The sequence below is a fragment of the Equus przewalskii genome, chromosome 2, assembly GCF_037783145.1.
Source record: "Equus przewalskii isolate Varuska chromosome 2, EquPr2, whole genome shotgun sequence".
Classification (NCBI taxonomy): domain Eukaryota; kingdom Metazoa; phylum Chordata; class Mammalia; order Perissodactyla; family Equidae; genus Equus; species Equus przewalskii.
Genome location: NC_091832.1, coordinates 27,446,809 through 27,473,976, shown reverse-complemented (window position 1 = coordinate 27,473,976; position 27,168 = coordinate 27,446,809). Strand labels below are relative to the sequence as shown.

Here is a 27,168-nt window from a genome sequence, read left to right as displayed (position 1 = left end):
TAAATATGTGCAGGCACAGCCCGTTTTTTACTATATTATTTTTTAACAAATATTATTTCATGACATTCTCAGAACTCTTTGAGGGTGGATATTATTAATCCCACTTGAAGCCACAAGGATAAGGAGATTGAATTATTCTGCAAGGTTATCTTTTGTGACCAAAATGACTAACCAGGTTTCTGTGAGTGATTGATATTTGAAACTAACTTCTGTTGATTTGTCCGATGAAAGATAATCTGAGTTCTCTTAATCATCTACTGGTAAATTTTTTGTTCTTTAGTTTTTGCCTGAGTAAATATATTCACTTGTTGAGTTTTCTCAGGAGAGAAGGTTACTTTGAAGAACACAGGTCCAGTGTTATAGAAGGAGCATAGAAAGGAATATAAAAGGCAGATGGATAATCTTTTCATTCTTGATGGTTTACATCTTGGTAGATTCATTTACATCTGTATTTCACTCAAAGTGAAACAAAAAATGAAGGCTATTACTAGGATGATCGAGACAAAAGAACCCTTTTTGCTTTTCATATCAGAAGTTACTAGCCTGTAGTGTATGCTTCTGCATTTCTTTCACTGGATTGATCTAACCACAGTTATTAAAGTTGAGGAACTGATACATCTGAAGGATTTTGCTAAAGCTGGGAAGGGGATAGATACGTTTCACACTTCTCATACACTAATATTAATACCACCAGGACTATGGCTGCCATCAGCAACATTAAATGTGTGTTAGGTAAGCTGTAGACCAGGGCTTTTAGTATTGTACATATAAAATAAAACTGAAGTGATTTTCCTTATTGTTTGCCGTAGATTTTATGGACATTGTCAGAGCTACCAGTTAAATATGAACCAGACTGGCAAATGTTTCATATGCCTCTAAAATTTTATTTTTAAATCTACTTATCTACTTGATATTAAAAAAACAGACAAACAGATGCTTTTGGTTAGGAAGTAGAAACATTATAGTCAGTTGTGCTTTGTCAATCCACTTTTGTTTATGTTGTGTGGCCCAGCACATCCTTTTATTGATGAATGTCTGATGTCTAGTTAAAAGCAATTTTTTTAGGGGCCGGCCCCATGGCCTAGTGGTTAAGTTTGCGCACCCTGCTTCAGTGGCCCAGGGTTTTGCGGGTTTGAATCCTGGGCGTGGACATGGCACCGCTCAGTAGGCCATGCTGAGGCGGCGTCCCACATGCCACAGCTAGGAGGACCCACAACTGAAATATACAACTAGGTACTGGGGGGATTTGGGGAGAAGAAGCAGGGGGGAAAAAAAGCAATTTTTATGCAAAACAAGACTTTCAGCATTTGATAGGTAACTTAGCTGATTTGTTGTTTGGCTGGTTTCATTTGTAATTAGTGCTTTCATGGAATAAGAAAATCACCAATATATTTCCTTTCTGTTTTCTGAATTTACAGAGCCAGAAGGGAATTTTGGAGGGATTTGTTAGAAGAATTTGGAAGTGGTGGTGGTGGAGCATGGAGCAGTATTGGGAATAGGCTGCAGAGCGTACAAGAATTAGTGGAAAGAGGGGTGGTGTCTTGACTGCCTTTTCTCCTTTCTTGTCTTGCCTTTTTTTTTTTTTTCATGAGGAAGATTCGCTCTGAGCTAATGTCTGTGCCAGTCTTCCTCCACTTTGTATGTGGGCTGCTGCCACAGCATGGCTTCGCAAGTGGTGTAGGTCTGCACCCAGGATCCGAACCTGTGAACCCAGGCTGCTGAAGCGGAGTGCACCAGACTTAACAACTATTGCCACGGGGCCAGCCCTTGTCCTGCCACTTTTTATGGTGGCAGCAACTTTCTAGTTTTTGCAAACTGAGACGTACCCTTTCATCTAGCAGGTTGCCACTTTAAAAAAAATATCCTGCAGTCAGCATCCATTTGTTTGTAATTTCCTAAGTGAATTTTTGTGTGGTCTTAAAAACCACTTGACAATTTAGCTGGTGGAGAATCTTCTAAGAACATATTAGACTAGTGGCTCTACTTTTTTTGTTGCTTTAAATAATTCTAATTATCTTATAATTTTAGTTAGAGGAAACCTATATTATCAGTGCTTAGAACATGTGAATCTCTTGAACAAGGGAATTCCTTAGTTCTTTGATTAAACAGAGGGATGAACCTCTTACAAATCTTAAAGCAGTTAAAATTCCTCGATTTAGTATCAGGCAACATAGTATTGTGGTTTAAATGCAAACTCAGAAGTCAGGCTGCCTGGATTAAGAAATCCTGGTTCCACTATTTATTAGGTGATTGACCTTGGATAGGCTACTTAACCTCTCATATACCCTAAATTCATCATAAGATGTGGATAATAATACCTACCTTATGTTTGTTTTGAAGATTAAAGAGCAGGCAAGTCACTTATTCAAGGTCTGAGAGCCACTTCAGTTTGACTTTAAAATGCTTTTTCCAGGTTGTTAGACTGTACTGCTTCTCTTTATTTCCTTTTTTTTCTTTGAACAACAGATTATCGGGAATAAAGTCTTGTAATGGGTACCAAGAGTACATAATTTCTCCTGGCAGGATATATACTTTTTTTTTTTTTTAAAGATTTTATTTTTCGTTTTTTTCCCCAAAGCCCCTGGTACATAGTTGTATATCTATGGTTGTGGGTCCTTCTAGTTGTGGCACGTGGGATGCTGCCTCAACATGGCCTGAGGAGCAGTGCCATGTCCGTGCCCAGGATCCGAACCAGCAAAACCCTGGGCCACGGAAGCAGAGCACGTGAGCTTAACCACTTGGCCATGGGGCCAGTCCCGGATATATACTTTTTGAGAGACTGTTTGGTGTTCCAGTTAAGTCAGTACTGGAAGCAACAAGACACTGGAACAATATTTTCAAAATGCTAAAAGAAAGTACCTGCCAACCTAGAATTGTATACCCAGTAAAACCACCTTTCAAAAATAAGTCTAAAAGAAAGAAAATTTCAAACAAAGAAACAGAGAATATATTCCCACAGAACCTCACCAGAAGAACTTCTAAAGGGTGTATTTCAGGAAGAAGGAAAATGCTTCTTGGAAACAAGATCTGAGATACAAAGAGGAATGATGCTCAAAGAACATACGTAGTGTACATTGGGGAAAATCTTCAAAAGGATCGACTTAATAAGGCAATGTCTTATTTGCGGATGTAAAAATGGAAAGTACTCAAACAAGTATAAATAGGGAAGGGGTTTGAAATAAAAGCATTCCAGGAGTTCTTGTATAATTAAAGAGAGTAAAGGGATTAACTTTAGACTTTAGGTAAAATATTCACGTTAGCTTTCAAGAGTAAAAATAAAAGGATAGAAAGAATAAAAATAAGGTAAATAGAAATCAGTAGAAGAAGGAATGAGAACAAAATATCTAACAAGGCAAAAAAGAAAAAAACTGAAAAGTGGAAGAAATAAAAAATGGAAAATAAGATGGTAGAAATGAATACAAATATCTCTTAATTACAATAAAAATATGTTAGATCAAGTTTTCCCCAAAAACTCTATTTGAAAGACCAAGATGGTCTAAGTAGAGAAGTAATAAGGAAGACCTAAATAGACATGCAGTCTTCATGGATTGGAAGACTCAGTATTATAAAGATGACAGTTCTCTGCAGTTTTGAGTTTCAGATCGAAAGTAATTCTAATCAAAATTCCAGCATTTTTTTCATGGAACTTGACAAGTTGATTCTGAAAGGTATATGAAGCAGCCAAGACACTTCTGAAGACAAGATGGGAAAACTTGTCCTACCTGATAAGACTTACTGTAAAATTGTAATTATTAGACAGTGGTTTTGGCCCCAGGATTGAGAAATAGACCTGTAGAATAGTATAGAGCTCTGGGAAAGAGACCTGTGAATATGGGAAAACTTGGATATGTGACAAAGTTGGCATTATATGTCAGTGGAGAAAGGATAAATTATTCAGTAATGGACTGGAATCATTTGTTAGCCATAAGAAAAAAATGGAGAGGCCAGTCCGGTGGCACAGCAATTAAGTTCACACATTCCGCTTTGGCCTGGAGTTCGCTAGTTCGGATCCCGTGTGCATACCTACACACTGCTTGTCAAGCCATGCTGTGGTAGGCATCCCACATATAAAATAGAGGAAGATGGGCATGGATGTTAGCTCAGGGCCAGTCTTCCTCAGCAAAAAAAGAGGAGGATTGGCAGTGGATGTTAGCTCAGGGCTTTCATCAAAAAAAAAAAAAAGATCACTATCTAATACACAAAAGTCAATTCCAGTTGCATTAATGACCTAAATGTGAAAGGAAAAACTTTAAAATCTTTAGAAGAAAATATCTGTCTTATCTCAGGTTTTGTAAAGAGTTTTTGAAACAGAAAAAGCTAGACTTCAAAGGAAAAGATTGGAAATTTTGACTAAGTTAAACAATTTTTATTTAATGAATTTTGATTTAATTTTTATTTTTTAGACTATACACACGTTTTAGATCTCTTCTTTTTTTTTAACTTTTTTTGTTTTTTTTGAGGAAGATTAGCCCTGAGCTAACTGCTACCAGTCCGCCTCCTCTTTTTTTTTTTTTTTTTGGCTGAGGAAGACTGGCCCTGAGCCAACATCCTCACCCATCTTCCTCCACTTTACATGTAGGATGCCTGCCACAGCATGGCTTGCCGAGCAGTGCCCTGTTTGCACCCAGGCGAACCCTGGGCCACCGAAGCGGACTGTGTGCACCTGACCACTGCACCACCTGGCCAGCCCTAGATGTACTCTTTTATTAAATTTCTAAGATCTAAATAAAAAACAGTACTGAAACAAGTAACTTGTGTTCCAAGCACTCAGAGTAAGACTAAAAACGTTACCAGTAGAGTTGAAGCCGCCTGTTCTCGTGGATGATTGCATTTCCTTTCCCCTGACCAGATTAAATCACACTCCTAAAATTGATGTTTATCATTCAAGTGTATGTCTTTCTACTTTTTTTACATATGTATGTATCCCTGAACGCTGTATGTTGTTTTGCATGTTTCAAACTTTATATAAATGATCTCATGCTACATGAATTCTACATAATTTACTCAACGTTGTATTGGTGTGTTCATCCATGTTAATGTGGGTGTCTGTAGTTCATTTTTACTGTTGTATAGTATTTAGCCTTTATTTATTCATATCAGGAGTTTTAAATGCAAAGTGTTTCAGAAGTGATAAATACAAGGTCCTCTTCAGATTGGTAAAGGATATCTGTGGCTTCAGGTAGATTTAATAGAAACACATGGAGAGAACACCATCAGTTAAGAGCAAAGGAGTAGGTGAGACTCTGATGTTGGGATCAGAAGTTAAAAAGTCAGGAGTTACTGAAACGGATACCTTGTCTGGCTTAGACGGATGTGGTTAGATAACTTCCTTAGACAATCCCCAAAGGCCCTTGTTTTATGTCAAGTTTCATTTATGATATTAAAAGTAATAGAATCTGCCCTGTTCTCTCAGGGTTCTCTGCAGTATTTGCATCTGCACAAAATAGTGACACGTTTTAAGTTTTTTAACAAATGTCTTTATCATGTCTTGGAACTAACAACACTAATGAAACTGTGAATGTGAAGCTGTTTGTTTCTTTAGTTCAGTTCTTGCTCTCAAGGGGTGAAGAAGTAAGTGTGTATCATTGATTCAGTAAACATTTATCAGATGCACGATAAGCCAAGCACAATGTTCCATTCGTGATCTGCATCATTCTGTTGTATAATCCAAGCCCGTGTGAGGCAGATTGCAGTGGCTCCGGGATAGAGGTAATGTGAGTATAGTGGTCGAATTATTTACTATCTCTCTGCTTCAGATACCTTGTCTGTGAATGAGGATAAGAATAGTACCTGCTTCATGAAATTATTTTTTAAAAGATCAAATGAGTTATATTAAAAACAGTACCTGTTGTGTAGTAAGCACTAAATAAGGGTTAGCCGTTATCACGTTAGTAGCAAGGGCTCCAAATGATGAGATGCGGTAAGGGTCTGGATGAAGGCAGAATGGCTGGGGGGCTGGATAGGAAGGGATAGATTTGAGAAGCATTTCCGACTTTATAGTGTTTGACTTTACTGGGCATACAAGGAGTATGAGAGCTAGAAAGGTTGCCATTTTCTTCTAATTAGAAACATAGAATTTATTTTTGCATTTGCTGGGATGATAAAACTTTTGCTTCAAAAGGGATTCTTTTTAGGTGCCGCTTTATAGCTCTTTGGTGCAGCATTAAGCTAGCCCTGTTCTAGTGGTTAAGATTCTGTGCTCTCACCACTGCTGCCCAGGTTCGTTTCCATGTCAGGGAACCACACCACCCATCTGTTCGTTGTCATACTGGGGTGTCTGCGTGTTGCTGAGATACTGAAAGCTATGCCATCAGGATTTCAAATACCAGCAGGGGACAGGTTTCACTGGAGCTTGCAGACTAAGACAGACTAGGAAGAAGGACCTGGCCACCCACTTCTGAAAAAATTGGCTGTGAAAACCCTATGAATAGCAATGGAGCATAGCGCCAGAAGGTGAGAGGATAACGCAAAAGACTGTGCAGAGTTCAGCTCTGCTGTACACAGGGTGCCAGGAGTCAGAGTCGACTCCGTGGCATTAACCACAAATTATAGATCTTTGGTGCAGCTTCAAGGGATCTGCCTAGTGATTGTATTTATTTGTACAGTAAAGGTATGATGGTTAGTTTAATGTGTCAGATTGGCTCTGCTGTGGTACCCAGTTATTCAGTCAAATACTGAGTGTTGCTGTGAAGGTATTTTGTAAGTGTGGTTAACCTCTACAGTCAGTTGACTTTTAAGTAAAGGAGATTATCTTTAATGATCTGAGTGGGCCTCATCCAATCAATTTAAAGGCTTTAAGAGCAAAACTGAGGTTTCCCTGGGGTAGAAGTCTTCCCTGCCTGAAAACCACAATATTAGTTCCTACCTGAGAGTTTCCAGGCTGGTGGCCTGCCCTACAGGTTTCTGATCTGCCTGTCCGCACAATCACATAAGCCAATTCCTTGAAATAAGTTGTTGTTTTTGTTTTTTTTTTGAGGAAGATTAGCCCTGAGCTAACTACTGCCAATCCTCCTCTTTTTGCTGAGGAAGGCTGGCCCTGAGCTAACATCCGTGCCCATCTTCCTCTACTTTATATGCGGGTCGCCTGCCACATCATGGTGTGCCACGCAGTGCCATGTCCGCACCCGGGATCCGAACCGGTGAACCCCGGGCCGCCAAAGCAGAACGTGCGAACTTAACCGCTGCGCCACCGGGCCGGCCCCAGTCTTTTTATATACATATATCCATGTAGGTATATTTGCATCTATCCTACTGGTTGTTTCTCTGAAGAACTCTGACTATTATAGGAGGTATCCTGGAGGATGTATTAGGTAAGCTTGAGACCAGAAGGATGTATTAAAACTAGCTATATAAAGAGATAAGAGAAAGAGTTTTTAAGGTAGAGGGAACCGTGTGTGCAAAGCTTCAGGTGAGAGGGAGTATGATTTATTCAGGAAATGGAACATAGTTTGGTTTGGGTAAAATATACTAGGCAAAGGAAAGGAACGGGAGGGGCTGAGATCAGGAAAGTGAACAGGCTAGGTCACACAGGATCATGTCAGTCAAGTTAGGGAGTTTGGACTTTATCTTGGCAATGAAAGGTTATAAAGCAGGGCAATGTTGTGATAAGCTTTTTGTTCTAGGACAGTTCCTAAACTCAAGTAATGCTTTTACAAGGAAATGTTTTATTGTTAATCCCTAATATTGACTTAAAATTTTTTCATTGTTAAATTAATATTACAAACGTAAAAGTAGGTATCAACTTGCAGCTTTTGACTATAAAACTAAGAAAGTTTCCAATTTAAATACGATGAGTAAAAGCTATTAAGATTATTACTGTTAACCTAATAGGATGGATAATTTTGTGTTGAAATGAAATTTCTGCCGTGTGTAATTCCTTTTGAGCTTAGCGCTTCTCTACTATGAAGTGATATGAGATGATTTATTTCTTCCACCACTTTGCAATATTCGCATTGCCCAGGGACTTTTAGTCCTTTGAGGTCATATGGTTTTCTCTTAGCTCAGATGCATCATGGATACTTACCTAAGTCCATTTCTATTCATTTCTTTTCTTTTCTTTGAATAACCATCATTTTTTTCTTTAAAGATTGGCACCTGAGCTTACATCTGTTGCTAATCTTCCTTTTTTTCTTCTTCTTCTCCTCAAAGCCCCCCTCTACATAGTTGTGTGTTCTAGTTGTGAGCGCCTCTGGTTGTGCTATGTGGGACACTGCCTCAGCATGGCTTGATGAGCGGTGCCGTGTCTGTGCCCAGGATCTGAACCAGTGAAACCCTCGGCCACCCGAGTGGAGCACACGAACTTAACCACTCAGCCATGGGGCCAGCTCCTCTGTTCATTTCTAGTTGGTCCTGGCAGAGTCGTACAATTTAGTGCTAGTGTTCATTTATTCATTAAGTATTTTTTGAGCACAGGGATACAGTGTTGAACAAAACAGACAAAATCACTACTCTAATGATACTTTTGACATTGGGAAAGAATATAAAATTAGATAAATATATCTATAGATATAGGTAATAAGTTATAAGTGGTGATAAGTTAAAAATAAAAATAGAGTAAAGGGATAGAATGTGATGGAATGGAGTGTGCCGTTTTAGACAGGGTAGTCAGGGAAAGGCTTCTCTGACAGAATCACATTTCAGCTGTCATCTGAAATGAAGGAGCACATCATGCAGTTTTTGGGAAAAGAGCATTGCAGGCTGACTGAATAGCAACTGCAAAGCCCTGGGATAAAAATGGGCTTGTTGAGTTACAGGAACAGCAGTAGGGTCAGTGTGGCAGGCACAGAGTGAGCAAGAGCAAGAGTGGTAGGAAAGAAAGTTAGTATGGAGACAGGGCCAGATCCTGTAGGATCTCATAGCCTGTGGTAAGAAATTTGGAATTAATTTCAGATGTAATAGGGAGACACAATCTGCTTTACTTTTTAGAAGGATCGCTCAGGCCGCTCTGAGGATAACACTCAGGAGCCTGAGTGGAAAAGGGAGGCCAATTAGGAAGTCGATTGTGCGAGTCTAGGCCAGATGTAGTGGTAGGGTGGGGAGAAGTGGTTAGATTATGGATATATTTGGGAGGCAGAGGCAATAAAGTTTGGTAATAATTTAGATGTGGGTGTGAGAGAAAGAAGAGTCAGGGATGACACCAAGGTTTTTGTCCTAAGCAATTGGAAAACTTAAGATGCTATTTTACTGAAGTGATGATGATACAAAATAGCAACTAACATACATTAGCTCTTTTTGTTAAGTTTGCTACACCTATTGCCCTCAATTTTTTTTTTTTTTTTGCTTTTTAGTGAGGATGATTGGCCTGAGCTAACATCTGTTGCCAATCTTCCTCTTTTTTTTTCTCCTCAAAGCCCCAGTAAATAGTTGTATATCTTAGTTGTAAATCATTCTAGTTCTTCTATGTGGGATGCTGCCACATCATGGCTTGATGCGCAGTATGTGGGTTTGCTCCCAAGATCCGAACCAGTGAACCCCTGGCCACTGAAGCAGTGTGCATGAACCTAGCCACTCAGCCATGGGGCGGGCACACTATTGCCCTAATTATTAAATAGAGAAGGCTGGGGGAGGAACAGGTTGGAGGAGGGAATCAAGAGTTTGTTTTTTAAAACATAGTATGTTTGAGAAACTTACTAGATTCAAGTAAAGGTATTGTGTAGACTGTGGATATACCAGTCTGAAGTTCAAGGGAGAGATTCAGTCTGGAAATAAAAATTTGAGAGTCATCAGTGTATACATGGTATTTATAGCTATCGAACTGGATGAGATGGCTAGTTAGGGTTCATATTTGCTGCTTCTCTAGGAGGCTTTAGAGACTTAAGGGGCTGATTTTGGATGTCATAATAACTGGGGAGGCTGCGGCATTTAATGGGCTGAGGTGAGGGATACTAAGTGAGGGTTGCTAAATGTCCTGCAGTGTACAGGACGTACTCAATGAAGAATTGTCCCAGCCAAGATGCCTGTGATGTTAGAGGGAGGGAGGGAATGCAGAGTGAAGAGACAAGATTCAAGGGCCATGTCCTGGGGCTTTACCACATTTAGAGGTCAAGAAGAGGATGTTCCTGCAAGAGACTACTTCAATTGAAGTAGGAGGAAAACAAAGACTTAAGAGTCCCATAGACCCCAGTTTAGGGAACATTTAACAGTTACGGGGGCCATGGTACATAGATTAGAGGGAAATAAGTCCAGAGGCAGTAGAATATTTTGGATTCTGTTGTGTCTTTAGGCAACGAAGATGAAGAGACGGATGTGAGATATGTTTTGTACATAACTCATATGATGTGGAAGATGAAATTTATGGTTTGACAACTAGGTGGATGGTGGTAAGCTAGGAAATTGCAGGAAGAGGAAGGAATAAGGATGAAGGGGAGGTGGATAATGAATCGTTCTGTGCGTGTTGAATGGAGGTTTTGGCTATCTAAGTGGAGATGTTTAGTGAGTTGGACATGTGAACTCTGAGCTCATTCATTCAAAAAATATTTGTTACTGAGCACTTGCTATTTTCCAGGCACCAGTCTAGATATTGGAGATATAGCAGTGAGCAAAAATAGGCAAAATGCTTGTCCTGAAAGAGTTTATATTCTAGTAAGAGAAGATGATAAACCCAATTTAAAAAGTAAATTTGTGGGGGCTGGCCCCGTGGCCGAGTGGTTAAGTTCACGCGCTCCGCTGCAGGCGGCCCAGTGTTTCGTCAGTTCGAATCCTGGGCGCAGACATGGCACTGCTCATCAGACCACGCTGAGGCAGCGTCCCACATGCCACAACTAGAAGGACCCACAACGAAGAATACACTTGTACCGGGGGGCTTTGGGGAGAAAAAGGAAAAAAAAAAAAAAGTAAATTTGTGTAGCATGGTAGAAGATAAGTGTTGTTTGAAATATAAAGCTGGGAAAAGAGCTAAAGCAGGGGTGGGATGGGGTGGTGCTGGTGATAGCAGTTTAAAGTAGGGTGATGAAAGAAGTCTTCACTGAAAAGACAACATTTGAGCAAAGACTGGAGAAAGTGAGAAATGAATATCTGGAAGATGAGCATTCCAGGCGAGTAAATAGCAAAGGTCCTGAGAATGCCTGGCGGCTTCAAGGAACGGCAAGGAGGCTGACCTGCTGAAGGTTAGGGAAGGCAAGGGAGAGTAGCTGAATGTAATGGGGGTATGTGAGCATGGTCATAGGGCCTTATAAGCTGTTGAAAGTACGTTGGCTTTTTAAAATTATTGTGTAATTATTTTATTGAGGTCATATTGGCTTATAACATTATGTAATTTCAAGTGTACGTTGTTGTATATCAGTTTCTGTATAGGCTGTGTCGTGTTCACCACCAGTAGTCTAGTTTTTATCCGTCACCATTCATATGTGCCCCTTTACCCCTGTCACTTTCCTCCCCACCCCCTTCCCCTGTGGTAACCACTAATCTGTTCTCCTTATCCATGCATTTGTTTATCTTCAACATGAATGAACTCATACGGTGTTTGTCTTTCTCTGTCTGACTTATCTTGCTTAGCATAATACCCTCAGTTCACATCCATGTTGTTGCAGACGGCACTATTTTGTGAACGTACTTTGGCTTCTACCCTGGGCTTCTGAGAGGGATTTGGACTCAATGTATGCATAGGTTTGGACATCTTCTGCACATAGGTGGTCATGGAAGCCATGGGAGTATTTCTGTCCCGTACAGGCATTCAGTTATGTAGAGCCACAAAGCAGTCTCCTCTTCTGCAAAGACTACAGAGGATTCTTTAAGCAAGATACCCTTCTGTTTGTGATTCTCTAAGGACAGAAGTGTTTTAATTGAAACTTTCCGTCGGCTAACCCAAGATCATTACCCTGATTATCTACTGATAATGTGATTAACATTTGAGGTACTCTTGATTTTGCCTCAATCTGCCAGTAAATCCTGTTATTTTTTTATTTTTTTTATTTTTTATTTTTTTAGATTTTATTTTTTCCTTTTTCTCCCCAAAGCCCCCCAGTACATAGTTGTATATTCTTCGTTGTGGGTCCTTCTAGTTGTGGCATGTGGGACGCCGCCCCAGTGTGGCCCGACGAGCAGTGCCATGTCCTCGCCTAGGATCCGAACCAACGAAACACTGGTCCACCTGCAGTGGAGCGCACGAACCCAACCACTCGGCCACGGGACCAGCCCCTAAATCCTGTTATTTTTATTAACCATTTTCAGGTTTTCAATTCTTCGTTAATGATTATTGCCATTTCACTTACTTGCCAGACATTTATTCAGTGCCACTTGTGTGTGAAACAAAGTGCTGACCTCAGATCTGTTAGCATGAGAGACTGGTTTGGATCTTGGATACAGACATGGCACTGCTCATCATGCCATGCTCAGATCTGTTAGCATGAGAGATGGCATGGAGCTTTGTTTACACAAATGAACACATTGCATTTAGGCTTCTAATGACCATAGCCCATGTTAATTCCTTATTTTCTCTAATTCCTTTTATACTTTTTCTTGGAAGGTTGACTCTCGACTGATTTGACTTGTCAGCTAGTCTGTTTTTTTAGTGGTTGCTCTGGGGATTACAATTCACATTTTACCTTAAAACAAGCCAGTTCAGATTAATACCAACTTAATTTCAGTAGTACATGTACAAAAACTTTTCTCCAGTATGGCTCTATTCCTTCTCCCCTTGTTGGTGCTGTTATTCTCATATAAATATGTATTTATATATTGTAAGCCTATTAACATGGTTTTATAATTATTGCTTTATGCATTGTCTTTTAAATTAGATAGGAGAAGAAATAAAAATTACATTTATACTGTTTTTTTTTTTTTAAAGATTGGCACCTGAGCTAACGTCTATTGCCAATCATTTTTTCTTCTTCTTCTTCTTCTTCTTCTCTCCAAAGCCCCCCAGTATGTAGTTGTATATTCTAGTTATAGGTCCTTCTGGCTGTGCTGTGTGGGATGCTGATATGTGGGAGCGGTGTCATGTCTGTGCCCAGGATCTGAACCAGCAAAACCCCAGGCTGCTGAAGCAGAGCTCACAAAGTTAACCACTTGGCCATGAGGCTGGCTCCTGTCTTTTATATTTTTGTATTTATCTGTGTAGTTACTTTACTGAGCTCTGTATTTCTTCATGTGGATTCTAGTTACCATCTATTTTCCTTTCAAGTCAGCATGAGTCCCCCTTTAGTATTTCTTATGGGACAGGTCTGCTAGTGATGAATGCTCTCCGTTTTCGTTTATTTGGGAATGTCTTAATTTCTTCTTTGTTTCAGAAGGATAGTTTTGCTGGATATTGGATTCTTGGTTGACAGTCTTTTTCTTTCAGCACTTTGAGTATTAAGTGTGGATCTCTTTGTGTTTGTTCTACTTAGATTTTGTTGATTTTTCTTGGATTTTTTTTCATGATGTTTGGGCAATTTTTGGCCATTATTTCATCAATCGCTCGTTATGCATATGTTTTTATACTTGATGCTCTGTTCTCTGAGGCTCTATTCCATTTTCTTCATTCTTTTTTTCTTTCTGTTCCTCAGATTGAATAATCTTAATTAGCCTCTCTTTGAGTTTGCTGGTTCTTTCTTCTGTCAGCTCAGAGCTGCTGTTGAGCCTATCTAGTGAATTTTTCCTTTCAGTTATTGTACTTTTCAACTCCAGAAAATCTAGTTTTCTTTATTTTTTTCCTTTTTATAATTTGTCTCTATTGATATTCTCTATTAGATGAGGTATTGTTCTCAGACTTTACTTTGATTCTTTAGACATGGTTTCCTTTAGTTCTGTGAAATATTTATAATAGTTTATTTAAAGTCTTTGTCTAGTAAGTCCAGCATCTAGACTGCCTCAGGTACAGTTTTTTAACTGCTTTTTTTTCCCTTTAGGTGCATCATACTTTACTGTTTATTTGTGTGTCTCATAATTTCTTTGCAAAACTGAGCATTTAAGATAATGTGGCAGGGGCTGGCCCCATGGCTGAGTGGTTAAGTTTGTGTGCTCTACTTCAGTGGCCTAGGGTCTCACTGGTTTGGATCTTGGGTGCAGACATGGCACCGCTCATCATGCCATGCTCAGGCGGCGTTCCACATAGCACAACTAGAAGAACCTACAACTAGAATATAGAACTATGTACTGGGGGGCTTTGGGGAGGAGAAGAAGAAGAAAAAAAAGATTGGCAACAGACGTTAGCTCAGGTGCCAATCTTTAAAAAAAAGATTTAAAAGAAAAAATTTAATAAAAAAATAATAATAATAACGTGGCAAGTCCACAGATCAAATTCCCCTCCCTCCTGTGGGTTTCTTGTTGCTATTTGTTTAGTGAGTTTCCTGGACTAAAGCCATAGAGCCTGTATTCTTTGTTGTATGTGCCATTGAAGTCTCTGCTTGATTGATTTCGTGGTTAGCTAATAATTAGACAGAGATTTCCTTAAAAGCCTTGAACCAGTAAGTTTTCCAGCCTTTGCTGAGGGTGCTCTGTATACATGTTGGAGTATACCGTCAACGTTCCTGCAGGCAGTTTACAACTTTGCCTTAGCCATCACTTCCTGCTTGCACAGAGCCTCAAGGTCAGTCTTCTCAGGCCTTTCCCTGAACCTGTAAATGCATATTTTTACAGCCTATAAATGCATATGTCCTTGTAGATATCCAGGAATATGTCAGAGCTTTCCAAAGCCCCTTATAGACATCTCATTCATGAACATTTAAATTTTTCTGGTCAGTGTCCTGTTAGCCCCCAACTGATATCACTGCCTTAGGCAGTTGGAGCATTAAACAATTGCCACTGATTGTTTTGAAAAATAACCTAAGGATAGGGTTGTTCACACAGAACAAGCTGAGTCAGGTCAAATAAAGATAACTCTGAGAGTGGAACTTCTTGGTGCTGTCAGATCCAATAGTGACAGATCTTTGGGGATGAGGCTTTTAGGGAGCTCCAGCTTTGTTCTGCCCTCCCTATGGCTGCTAGGCTGCTGTTTTTCATACCTACTGTAGTTGTGAGGCTCCTGGTTTTCAAGGCTACCCCAAAGCTGGGGAGAGGGAAATGAGAATCAGGCAAGTTAAAATGCTGTAAAACTCACTGTTCTTACCAAGATTCAGCCGTTTTCCTTTTTTTCTTTTTTTAACTTATACATATACATAGTGTATATGTATAACATTATTTAATGTACATTATGTGAAGTTTACCATTTTAATATTTTTAAGGGTACAGTTCTGTGGCATTAAGTACATTCACATTATTGTACAACCATTACCACTGTCCATCTCCAGAACTTTTTCATCTTCCCAAACTGAAACACTGTACCCATTAAACAATAACTCCTCATTCACCCCTCCCCCTAGCCTCTGGCAATCACCATTTTATTTTCTGTCTCTGAATTTGACTGCTCTAGATACTTCGTATAAGTGGAATCTTACAACATTTGTTCTTTTGTGTCTTGCTTATTTCACTTAAAATAATGTCTCAAGGGGCTGGCCCTGTGGCCGAGTGGTTAAGTTCATGTGCTCTGCTGCGGCTACCCAGGGTTTCACCAGTTTGGATCCTGGGCATGGACATGGTTCCACTCAACAGGCCATGCTGAGGCGGTGTCCCACATGCCACAACTAAAAGGACCCACAACTAAAAATACACAACTATGTACTGGGGGGCTTTGGGGAGAAAAAGGAAAACTAAAAAATCTTAAATAAAAATAAAATAACGTCTGAAGATTCATCTATGTTGTAGCATATGTCATAATTTAGTTCCTTATTAAGGCTGAATAATACATACTACATTTTGTTTATCCATTCATCTGTCAGTGGATATTTGGTTATTTCCACCTTTTGGCTGTTGTCGGTAATGCTGCTATGAACATGGGCGTACAAATATCTGTTTGAGTTTCACCTTTCAATTCTGTTGGATGTGTATCCAGAAGTAGAATTTCTGGATCAAGTGATAATTATGTTTTTAACTTTCACATTTTTTGAGGAAGTACCATACTGTTTTCACAGCCACTGCACCATTTTATATTCCTATGAGCAGTGCACAAGGGTTCCAATTTCTCCACCTCTTCCCAACACTTATTTTCTCTTTTTAATTTCAATAACGTTGTTATTTTTTCTTTTGTTGCTTGTGCTTTTGGTGTCATATCTAAGAAACCACTGCCTAATCCAAAGTCATAAATTTACACCTATGTTTTCTTCTAAAAATTCTATAGTTTTACCTCTTACATTCAGGTGTTTTATCTATTTTGAGTTAATTTTTGTATTTTCTATTTCGTTAAGTACCACTCTAATCCTTACTATTTCCTTCCTTTTGATTTACTTTTTTTCCCCCACTGTCTTATGGTAAAAGGTTAGGTTGTTGATTGGACATCTTCTCTTTTAATGTAGGCATTTACAGCTATAAATTTCCCTCTAAGCACTGCCTTAGCTGTATCCCATGTTTTGGTATTTTATGTCTTCATTTTCCTTCATCTCATCTGCTTTTTTATATATGTCGAGAGAGCAGCTTCTTCAGGATTCTGGTGGGCGTCTATTCCTGGGGAATACTTGGAAGAGAAAGATTAGTGTAGTGAATTTTATGTCCTGCTGCTGGAACTGGTCTCAAGGGTACAACTGATAATAATTACCTCTCTCCGCTTTCCATTTCAGATTCCTCTTGTCCTCAGCTACCATCTCTGCCAGTCTTGATGGCTTACTTGGGGTGACCCAAACCCTCATTTCTGAGGGATCTTAACCAGTGGTTACCATGCTTTTCTCAGGCCAGAGTGTCCAACTTGTCTATTTACTGTGCTGTCAGAATTGGGGAGAGGGATGTTGATAGGCACCCAAGTGGATCATCTGGGTTCTAAATATGTTGTTACTGTCCCCATTGTGGAACAGCAACCCTACTTTTTTCTGATAATGAGGATCAGTTACTCCTGCCAAGATGATAATTCATCTTCTTGCCTGCTAATCCCTGGATACAAGGACTCCAGAATTCCCAGGTGACAGCCATAGCTTGTAATCTCTTGGGACTCTTTTGTCTCCTGTGGTCTCCTCTTTTGGTAACCAAGATCTTTAACTGTGCAGGACCCAGAGTTGCAGGGACAAGAAGCACAAATTCCCCAGTGAGTCTTTGGGATGATGATAAACAGGGTATGCTGTTTCTGCCCTCTGTTTCCCAGATCCGTGTAATCTTCCTGTTGAAGACATAGCAGCATATGAACGTCTTTGATTTGGAGTATATATTGCATCCTGGAGGATGGCACTCTTTTTTTTTTAAAGACTGGCACCTGAACTAACATCTGTTGCCAGTCTTCTTTTTTTCTTCTGGTTGTACTATGTGAGACACCGCCTCAGCATGGCGTTATGAGCGGTGCTAGGTCCGCGCCTAGTATCCAAACTGGCCAAGCCCTGGGCCACCAAAGCAGAGCAAATGAACTTAACCAGTTGGCCATGGGGTCGGCCCCAGGATGGCACTCTCTTGTCATAAAATATTACATTGAGTTGGTGCTTCAGCTGTGCCTTCATCAGGCCATCCTAGTGTTCTTTTAGGTTAGTAGCTTCTAGGAGATTCTATATATGATACCACCAGTAGATCCCATGGTCCTGGGCCCTCTTCTGCACTTACTTTACCACAGAATAGGTCCCCTCTCATGAGATGATGTTTTGTGGGATGATGCTGGTAGATTAAACATCTCCTAAACTTTCATGTAGTGTTCTCTGCAGCCCTGAGGGCAGAAAAGGCAAATCTACACTCAGTATATGTCCTTATTCCTTTCAGAATAAATTTTTCACCTCTTCAGGATGGAAGGGGCCAAATATAGTCAACTTGCCATCAAGTGGCCTGTTGATTTCCTTAAAAGATGGTGTCATATCGGGAGCTTAGTGTTTGTTGCTGGCCGTTTGGATTTTTGGCAACTTCAGGCTGTAGCATCCTTCGTAAGTGGGAGTTCGTGCTGTTGTCTATGCATAGTGTATATCTCTGTCACCATGACCACCTTCTTCCGTGTGCCTGTTTTGTCAGCACTCGGGAGGCCATGACAAAGGATGGCTGACTTAAACTGGTTGAGTCAATGTCTACTTGGTTGTTTAGTGCCTCTTTCATGGTAGGTGTTCTCTGATGACTGTTAACATGTGATATAAAGATCATCAAACGTTGTGTCTACTCTGTCTTCTTACATGCCTCTACCCTAAGACCTCCTTGACCCAATTTTCTAGTCTTTCTCTTTTTATGCCCCCTGACCAGCATGTCAGGACATTTTCCTATGAGTCTGCGTATATTCTAACCTCAAACCACTACAGAAAGTAGATAATCAGGTCTATTGCTTAAAGCTCTTCCCACTGGGAGGGTCTTCCTTTACCACTGTCTTTTAGTGCCACACTCTGAGTGAGGCTGTACTGCAGCCACTGTCCATTTTCGACTTGTACCCACATGCAGCCATCTGTGAAAAAGGTGAGGGTTTTTTCTTTGTCAGCTTTCTATAAGGGCCTCTCATATGGCCAAGGGAATATGCTGAGGGAGGGGCGCTTGTGCAACAGTGGCGGATGATATGAGGGTTTGGGCTGTCTGCTCATGCTTGTGACTTCTGATTCTACTTGTGCTTGATCCTGGATATATCACTTTCATCTTATGCTGGATTGTTGCTGGATCCACCCAAACTTATGACTTCGTATGTCTCACAGAACCCAGGTCGTGATGGATGATTCTGGATGAATGGGCACTTGGTGTCCCATGGTCAGTGCTCCATATCTACTAGAACCCAGTAGCATGCCAAGAGATGTTTTGCAAAAGACATACAACTTTCCATTGCAAATGGCATGGCCTTGCTCCAAAACCACCAGGGTCTATGTACTGATTCACCCACTGGGCTTGCCATGATACCATAGGATCTGCCAGGTTGTTTGCATCACCACCTCGACCTGCAGAGTTTTTTCCTGTTCACGGCTACTCTGGAAACTGGCAGCTTTTTGTGTCACCCAGTGCAGAAGTCAGAGCAGTATTCTCAGGTGTTATGCTTCCCTCTTAGTGGGAGATGCAAGATACAGTTATTTACTTGGATGCTTTTACTTGAATGGCATGCCTTATCAAGCCCCTGACTACTGGACCTATAAAAACATTACTAATCTAATAGGGACCTGAATCTTTGTAGATTTCTCTCTCACCCCCTGGAGTGCATAAGTCCTGTCAGGACCTTCAGTGTGCTATCCACCTTTTGCTCATTTGGCCCAGTTAGCATGATGTTGTTATTGTGCTGGGCAATGTGAAGTCCAGATGATTCATATCTTTTAGGACTGTGTTAGACAAGAGGGTAGCAAAATTGACATAGTCCTGTAAGTGTATGCAGAAATTCATTCCATGTAAATGTTAATTGTTTTTGATCCTGTTTTCTTATAGGGATAAAAAAAAGAGAGAGGGCAGGCTTATTCTTCCAGTCATTGGCTGCACACTGTGCTCCTGGGGCTGTGTTAATCTGCCCTAGCAGAGATGCCACATCTGGTGTGGCAGCTGCAGTTGTGTCTGTTGTTAGGTTGAGGTTGTGGTAATCTGCTGCCCTCCTCCAGGATCTGTCTTGTTCCATCAGGGGCTGCAGTGGTGAATCCTGCATCCTCTGGGAGCATAGCACTAATTTCTGCCGTCTCCACTCTCTCGCCCCCAGGGTTCAGTATCGTTTTGTTTTGTATTTATTATCTTGGCAGGTGGGGCAGCTTTAGAGATTGCCTTCCACTTGGCCTTCTGCAGTATGATAACTTATCCCACAGGCCAAGGACTCAAAATGGGGGTTGCACTAATTTCCAAGTATGTCTATTTCAATTATACATTCAGGTACCAGGGAAATGACCACCAGGAGGGTCCACAGACCCAGCAGGCCCATTGTGTGCTGGATCTTGGCCAGGACTCAATTTAATTCTTGATCCTCATAAGTCCATGATGACACTTCCAGACTCCAGGTGTCAATGTCAGTCTGTCCTCAAAACATTATTTCCATTTCCCCAGTTTATAGTTATCTGAGTGAATGGCCATAAGTAGGGCCGACTACATAATTTGCATGCCTAGTACACCTGGATTGAGGTAGGGCGAGGGAAAGTGCCCACCAAAAGCACTATGGCACTGCCAGCCCAGGCAGGGAAAGGATGGCCAGGTGGGGCCAGAGGGTGTGGCCAAGAGCCCCCTCCTGAGAAGACAGGAGGAGATGGATTGCTGGTGAGCTGAGGTTTCAAGTCCCTGACACGTGCTTCGTTTTCCCCATCAGAGTTCACTTACAGAACACAAATTTGTAGATAAAATTACTAATAAGCATTTCAAGACAGCAACTACAGAGCGTTAAACTTCAAGTGCAAGGACCTTCTGAGTGTGGAGACCTATAGCATACGGGTCTTTTAGAGCCATAAGGTTTCTCAGGGAATTGTTTTACTCATTTGGTGTTGCAGGTTCCTTTCTCCTGGGTACCTGGCCTCCATCAGTCAGTAGGTTCAGGAACTGAAACTGGCTCAGGTCCAGAAACTGGGCATGGGATTCTGATTTTTTATTGAGGTGACTGCCTTCAGCATCCTGAGCTTCCATCCTTGATTTCTTTTCATTATAGATAGAGAAGTGCTCTTATTGGCTGCTTGTCTGTTTTGCTTCTAGTGACGTCATGTCCCGTTAACCATCTCCATAAATCTGAGTCAGGTCTTTTTGACTGCCACTCTGACTTTGCTGGTCTTTATGGTAATTGTGTCCATCTGGCTTCTGACAGTTAAGTACCATGGCCTGGTCTCCTTTGTTTCAGGGTCATGTCATCACCATTGCCATCAGTGAGGTTAGTTTTTTAACAACCTCTCCTATGGAGGAGAACAGCTATTAAACTTCTTAATAACTCTGGTACCCCTCTCACCAGCACATTCCTTATGGCAGCCTCCTGGCCATTCCAAGGAACGTAATAATTCTGACCACTTCAGCAAGCCTACTTCCCTGAGCCTTTTAATCCCTTCCTCTACTGTCTGCTACTGCAGTTTGGCATTGCTACTTTACTTGACATGGGCATCACTTTTCAGCTTTTAGGAATCTTCCTATGGTAAGTTCACATTGTATCTTGAGGTTTTTGCCAGGGTATTAGATCCTGTATCTCTGGAGAGTAATCGATAACCTCTCCCTTTTCATATTTTGGTCCTCATATTCAGGCATCCTCAGAATTGAGTCCATTTGTACTCCCCTGGCCCCTGCCAGTGCCTGCTGGCTAAGTCTTGCAGCTCCCTTGGGTTAGAATACCTTTCTGACCTGTCAGGTATGGCACATCTGGGCTGGGTTGTGCTGTGACCTACTACAAGTTAAAGGAAGCATGGAGATGGCGCATCCTGAGGGGGATTGTTGTTGAGCAGAGAGTGGAGGCCTCTGCAGTTTTTTCAAGTGAGAGGAGAGTGGGAGAGTGGGCCACTTTTGTCATCTCAGGGACTCAAGGAGGATTTGGGCATTTGAGATTTTGGAGGACCATCAAATTCAGTTGTCTCCATCTCATGTATTAGCGTCTCATTCTTTCCCAATCACAGACCTGATGTTGCATAGCATCCCTCCTTTGGCTAGCTTTAACCTTTGGAGCTGGCCTACTCTGATGATTAACTCGTGGGCCTGGTCTTCAGCTTTTTCTGTCCTCCTGCTGCCACTGAAAAGAGCGCCTTTGTATGTTACCAAGGAGTCCTGTGGCTTTCATATTTGACTTTCAGTTGACTGTTAATCACTCTAAGCTTTTTGTTATCTTTTTCTAGAGCATCAGTTAAATTTAGCAATAGCCATTCAGTTCCATTGTCATCATAGTTATTGTTTTCCTCTTGCTCTTCAAGTGCCTGATATATCCAGTCAGCTAGAGCATTCCCTTCTAAAGATCCACCATCACTGTTCACCACTGGTGAAAGTTTAAGAACTGGACTAGCACCTTGTGCCCGGGATTATCTGTGTTACACCTACCACCAGTGATGGGGTCCTCATCGCCCTAGTCTGTGAACGATTCAACTCCAAAACCCTTTCATACTCCCAGTTTTCTCAGATCATTCCTGGCGCCAACTGTTAGTAGATTGTGTTCTCTGTAAAGCAAACTCTAAATTGGAATTTAGTATTCAGACTGTTTATAAGGGAATGCCCTTGGGATCAAAACCACGAACGAGATAGGAAGCGAGATTGGGCAGATTTGATCTTTGTCTTGATTGGGGGTCAGGGAGGTTGGCTGTTTATATGTAGTCAAATTATTTTCAGAACATTTCTTAATTTTCATACTTGAGCATTCTAAACTTACAACTCACTGAACCATCCTCTTGTATCTAAAGTAACATCTGCTTTCTTTAGGCAAAGCCAATTCTTTCCTTCTAAGATATTCCTCATGTTCTTTCTCAGGTGTTTTTGTGAGTTTTGTGGGGGTTTTTGTTTTGTTTTTTACATAAAAACTTGGCTTTTTCCTTACCCTCTAGTAAATTCAAGATGGGGATTAGAAAGGGAACTTATTTGGGGAAACTGAGAATGATATTTTAAGTGAAATGATATTTTAAAATGAAAATTACCCTTAAATGTTTTATGATATTTTTATATTATATTTCTATATCTTAACCCCCTTAAAATAAATCCCAGTTGGCAATATTCTCACTTAATAAGTTGTACATTTCTATAATGTTCGAGTTTAAAGTATAATCACTGTTACTGAATTGGGTTTATTTTTTAAAAAACATAAAAGGTGATGGATTTTATGTTTTAAGTATATCGTTTACCTTTTTCTCTTTTTAGAAACTATACCCCACCTCCCTAAACTGGTTCATAGTGGCATGGAAGATCCATTTGGTGAGTATCACCTACGTTTTTCTTAGTAAATGATAATTTGTTTTATCCTCACCTCCGTTAAAGCTTTGAGAGTAAATTAATTTTTTTCATGTTCAGTATGCCACTCTCTAGGTTAGTGGTTCTCAAACTTTTTGTTCTCAGAATCCCTTTATACTCTTAAGTATAATTGAGGGCCCCAAAGATCTTTGTTTGTATGACTTATATCTATTGATATTTACTGTATTACAAATTAAAACTGAGAAATTTTATAAAATATTCATTTAAAAATAACAATAAACCCGTTATGTTATATAAATAACATTTTTTTTTTTTAAAGATTTTATTTTTTCCTTTTTCTCCCCAAAGCCCCCCAGTACATCGTTGTATATTCTTTGTTGTGGGTCCTTCTAGTTGTGGCATGTGGGACGCTGCCTCAGCGTGGTCTGATGAGCAGTGCCACGTCCGCGCCCAGGATTCGAACCAACGAAACACTGGGCCGCCTGTAGCGGAGCGCACAGACTTAACCACTCGGCCACGGGCCCAGCCCCTATAAATAACATTTTTAATGAAAAATAAATCCCTAAATAAAAAAATTTAGAAGAATGGCATTTACGTTTTTTGCAAATCTCTTTAGTATCTGGTTTAATAGAAGACAGCTGGATTTGTATATGTGCCTCTGCACTCAACCTGTTGTTATCACATATCGTGTAATCGCTGGAAAATTGACTGTAACAAGAGTGAAAAGGCAAAAAACATCTTTGTATTATTGTAAAAAATAACCCTAACCTTGCTATTTAGGGATCCCCAGTGGTCCCAGACCGCTCTTTGACTCCTGCTTGCTCCTCTAGAATGTTAATTACTTCAAATAAAACAGAGAATCACTTGGCAAGTTAAAATAAGAAATTTTAAATTCTCTATCTTGAACGCTTAGCAATTTTTGTATACTTCTATTTGATTGGAAATTTAGTTTTTCTAATATTTCCCAAACAGTTGTGTTTTGTGGTGCTTCATTAGTACTTGGCTAATGAAAGGTACCATAGAAGTAAACATCATAGCAGGGACGTACACTGTTTCCAGCGAAGTTTGCCTGTCTCTCATATTTTATCTAACAACGTGGTTAAGGGAATAGAAATCGAGAGACACAGAAGATTAGTGTCTACCTTTTTGACTAAAAAGTTGGTCACTGGGACCACTGGGTGGTGTAGTGGTTAAGTTCGCATGCTCTGCTTTCGCGTCGCGGGGTTTGCTGGTTCAGATCCTGGGCGTGCACCTACACACCTCTCATCAAGCCGTGCTGTGGCAGCATCCCACATACAAAATAGAGGAAGATTGGTACAGATGTTAGCTCAGAAATGACCTTCCTCAAGCAAAAAGAGGAAGAAAAGTTGGTTACAGTGTATTGAACCCTATTTTCCTATTGACTCTAGGTTCAAAATGAAATACAGTCTAGGATAGCCAATTTAAAAAAACAAAATTATATTATAGATTAGGAAGACTAGTTAGGAAGTAACTTACCATTTAAAATATGCCTCAGCAAAAAAAGGAACCAGAAACAGTTTTCCTTGTTTAACCTCAGTGTGCTGGAGGAAGATTTCAATTCAAGCATTTTGTGATTCTTTACCAAATGAGAAGTCTGAATCTTGTTTTATGCCAGCATAACTTGAGGAAGTAGAAATGTCACCAAGGTTATATTCTACTCATGCCCAGTTATCATAGATGACTAAGTTAGGCTCTTGGGGCTACTGGTACAAGTAACCAGAAAGCTCAGATTAATAGCTGTTGTCTCGCTTTGAGAAGACTGCTGTTGAAAACCTTGCAAGATCCGAATTTCTCCTCTGATTTTAGCGACCTTTAGGACCTGGCTTTTTTTCCCTGAACGGTGCTTTACATCCAGTTCATCAGTGAAATCTTTAGTTTGAACACTAGGGGGCAGTCAGTACTTTATTCATAAACTTGTGGTTTCATTACCAAGTTAATTCTTGAGGGGATTATTTATGAACAATTTGGTAAATCGAGTTGGTTTTGGTTGCCTGGTGACAAATCCTAAAGAACATGTTCCTATGACAAACTAGAGTAACATGTGACAACTCCAAAGGTTTTTACTGGGAACCCATTTTTTCTCTCTGACCGACTTCCTTGCCTCACCTAACTGAAGCGTCTTTAAATTTAATTTAATCTGATTAAATTTATCATTAAACTAATTACATTTAACTTAAATGTAAATGTATTTTCAATTTACTAGAGAATACCAAAGGAATAGTTGTTATGGAAGTTATAGTTGGCCAGTAGTCAATTGAAACATAAATTGAAATGAGCTTTTTATCACTAATATGAGAAAAAGTTCAGGTTCTGTGCTAGTGAGAATTTTTTCCTCTTATACTTTAGATCTTGGAATTTTTAACCTGATTAACATTTATATCATAATATGGATTTTAGAGAAAAATGGAAATGATTCATAGTTATATATTTAACCACTAGCCTCCTTTTCTGTCTCCTGCATTCTTTCTTTTAAATGTTTTTCTGATTTTTTCCTTAATTGCTTACAAAACATACATATGATAAGACTTTGGTTTACTGAATTATGGTCCGCTCAGTGTCATTTGACAAAAGAATTCTAAATGTAAGGTGAGTTTGTTTCTAAGAAGATAGAACTCCTATAAGATGGGGTGAGAATTTTATTACAATTAGGTTAGCTAACAGTTATGTAGATATGTTGAAAAAAAATTATTTGTTTCATCCTGAAAATAAAAGTGAGAGATTTTTACCCATCAAATTCTAGTGGGACAGACATAAGGCCTTTAGGACCTTTCCTACATAGACAGATGTTTACACGTTTCATTGTCTAGTATTTAAAAATCATATTTGTTAATACTACCAGTGGTCTTATCAGAAAAGTCTTTAAATATTGAGAAGCTGTCAAGCTCACTCTGGTTGATATCTTTTCCAAAATTCTCATTTTCTCTTGAAAGCCTAACTTATAGCACTAGCAATAAGTACTATCAGTTTTCTTTTCTTTTTTGAGGAAGATTAGCCCTGAGCTAACATCTGTACCCATCTTTTTCTATTTTATATGTGGAATGCCTGCCACAGCATGGCTTGATAAGCAGTGCGTAGGGATCAGAACCGGCGAACCCCTGGCTGCTGAAGCAGAGCGCGGGAACTTAACTGCTACGCCCCACTGGCCCCTCGGTTTTCTTTCTAGTGACAGGCTTACTTCATTCAATTCTGAGAAAATTATCTGTCAGCTATCTAAGCTTGAATAACATAGTTTGTCATTCAGTCTTTCAAGTGAAAATGATATTTCATGAAAAAAATCTGGCTAATTCGGCTTGCAACTCAATCACACAAGTGCCTTTCCTGAAGGTAATCATTGTGTTTAAGTATATGTTTTATGCCTACTTATCATTTCCTCACACAGAATAATAAAAGACAAGTACCAAAGGGTTGAGATTTAGTAAAACTAGTTATTTTTACTGCTTTATCAAGGACATTCTTAAATTAAAACTGGCATTGTTTTTAACTACAGTTATGTAGTGGTGAAGAACATGAGTCCTATTACAGTTCTGTGCCACTGCCTTGATTTATGTTAGGGAACCAGCAGTTTTGCTCACCATTGCTTTTGTACCATCAACACAAGTGTCAACACAGTGAAAAAGACAAATAATTCAGGGCCGGCCCCGTGGCACAGCGGTTAAGGGCCCATGTTCCACTTTGGAGGCCTGGGCTTCGCCAGTTCGGATCCCAGGTGCGGACATGGCACTGCTTGGCAAGCCATGCTGTGGTAGGCATCCCACATATAAAGTAGAGGAAGATGGGCACAGATGTGAGCTCAGGGCCAGTCTTCCTCAGCAGAAAGAGGAGGATTGGCAGCAGATGTTAGCTCAGGGCTAATCTTCCTCACACACACAAAAAAAGACAATTCCTTAGTATTACTAAGTATATAGTTGCACCTCTTGGACTCCTGAAAGGATCTCAGCAATCCCCAGGGACTGCTGGACCATACTTGCTTCAGTTTCCTGAGGTTCACAGTCTCTTCTATGGAAGAGAAGCAACTTTGGGCAGAGTCAGGCCTTAGTCCTGGAAATTGTGTTGGGCAGAGCTCCAGCGTGGACCAGGTCTTAGACAACATCTGGCAGAAATATGGTTAGAAGGAGTAAGGAGCAGATTAAAGAACACTTCTTTGGGGTGAACTGAGTGTTCTGAGTTCATTAAGCAGCTGAGTATTTTGAGAAGAAATTCATCAGCATTTAGTCAAGACAAGCTGAGGGCCAGGCTCACCTGGGCACTGTGTTCTTATCTTTAAAAAGAGGATAAACCGTAGCAGAGACCTTGGTGATGACAGCCTTCAGCATGTTTCTGGAGTCACACTGCTCCAGTCTCGACAGATGTCTATGTGTGGTACACTGCTGTTGTCCTGGGATATTGCTGTTCTCCTGGGGACTCTGCTTCTCTCCATGGTGACTCTTTATTTCCGAAATCCCATGT

The 27,168-nt window shown here is 40.2% G+C and overlaps 1 protein-coding gene across 11 annotated transcripts in view; it reads left to right on the top strand.

Annotated features, from left to right (window-relative positions):
* PHACTR4 (phosphatase and actin regulator 4) overlaps positions 1–27,168 on the top strand; it is a 103,719-nt gene that overhangs the window by 13,892 nt on the left and 62,659 nt on the right. For all 11 annotated transcript variants that reach the window (XM_070610494.1, XM_070610492.1, XM_070610498.1 and 8 more), the window contains exon 2: positions 22,651–22,704. In XM_070610494.1, the coding sequence (XP_070466595.1) occupies positions 22,689–22,704 (16 nt within the window). In that variant the 5' untranslated portion in view covers positions 22,651–22,688. The remainder of the gene's footprint in view (positions 1–22,650; positions 22,705–27,168) is intronic.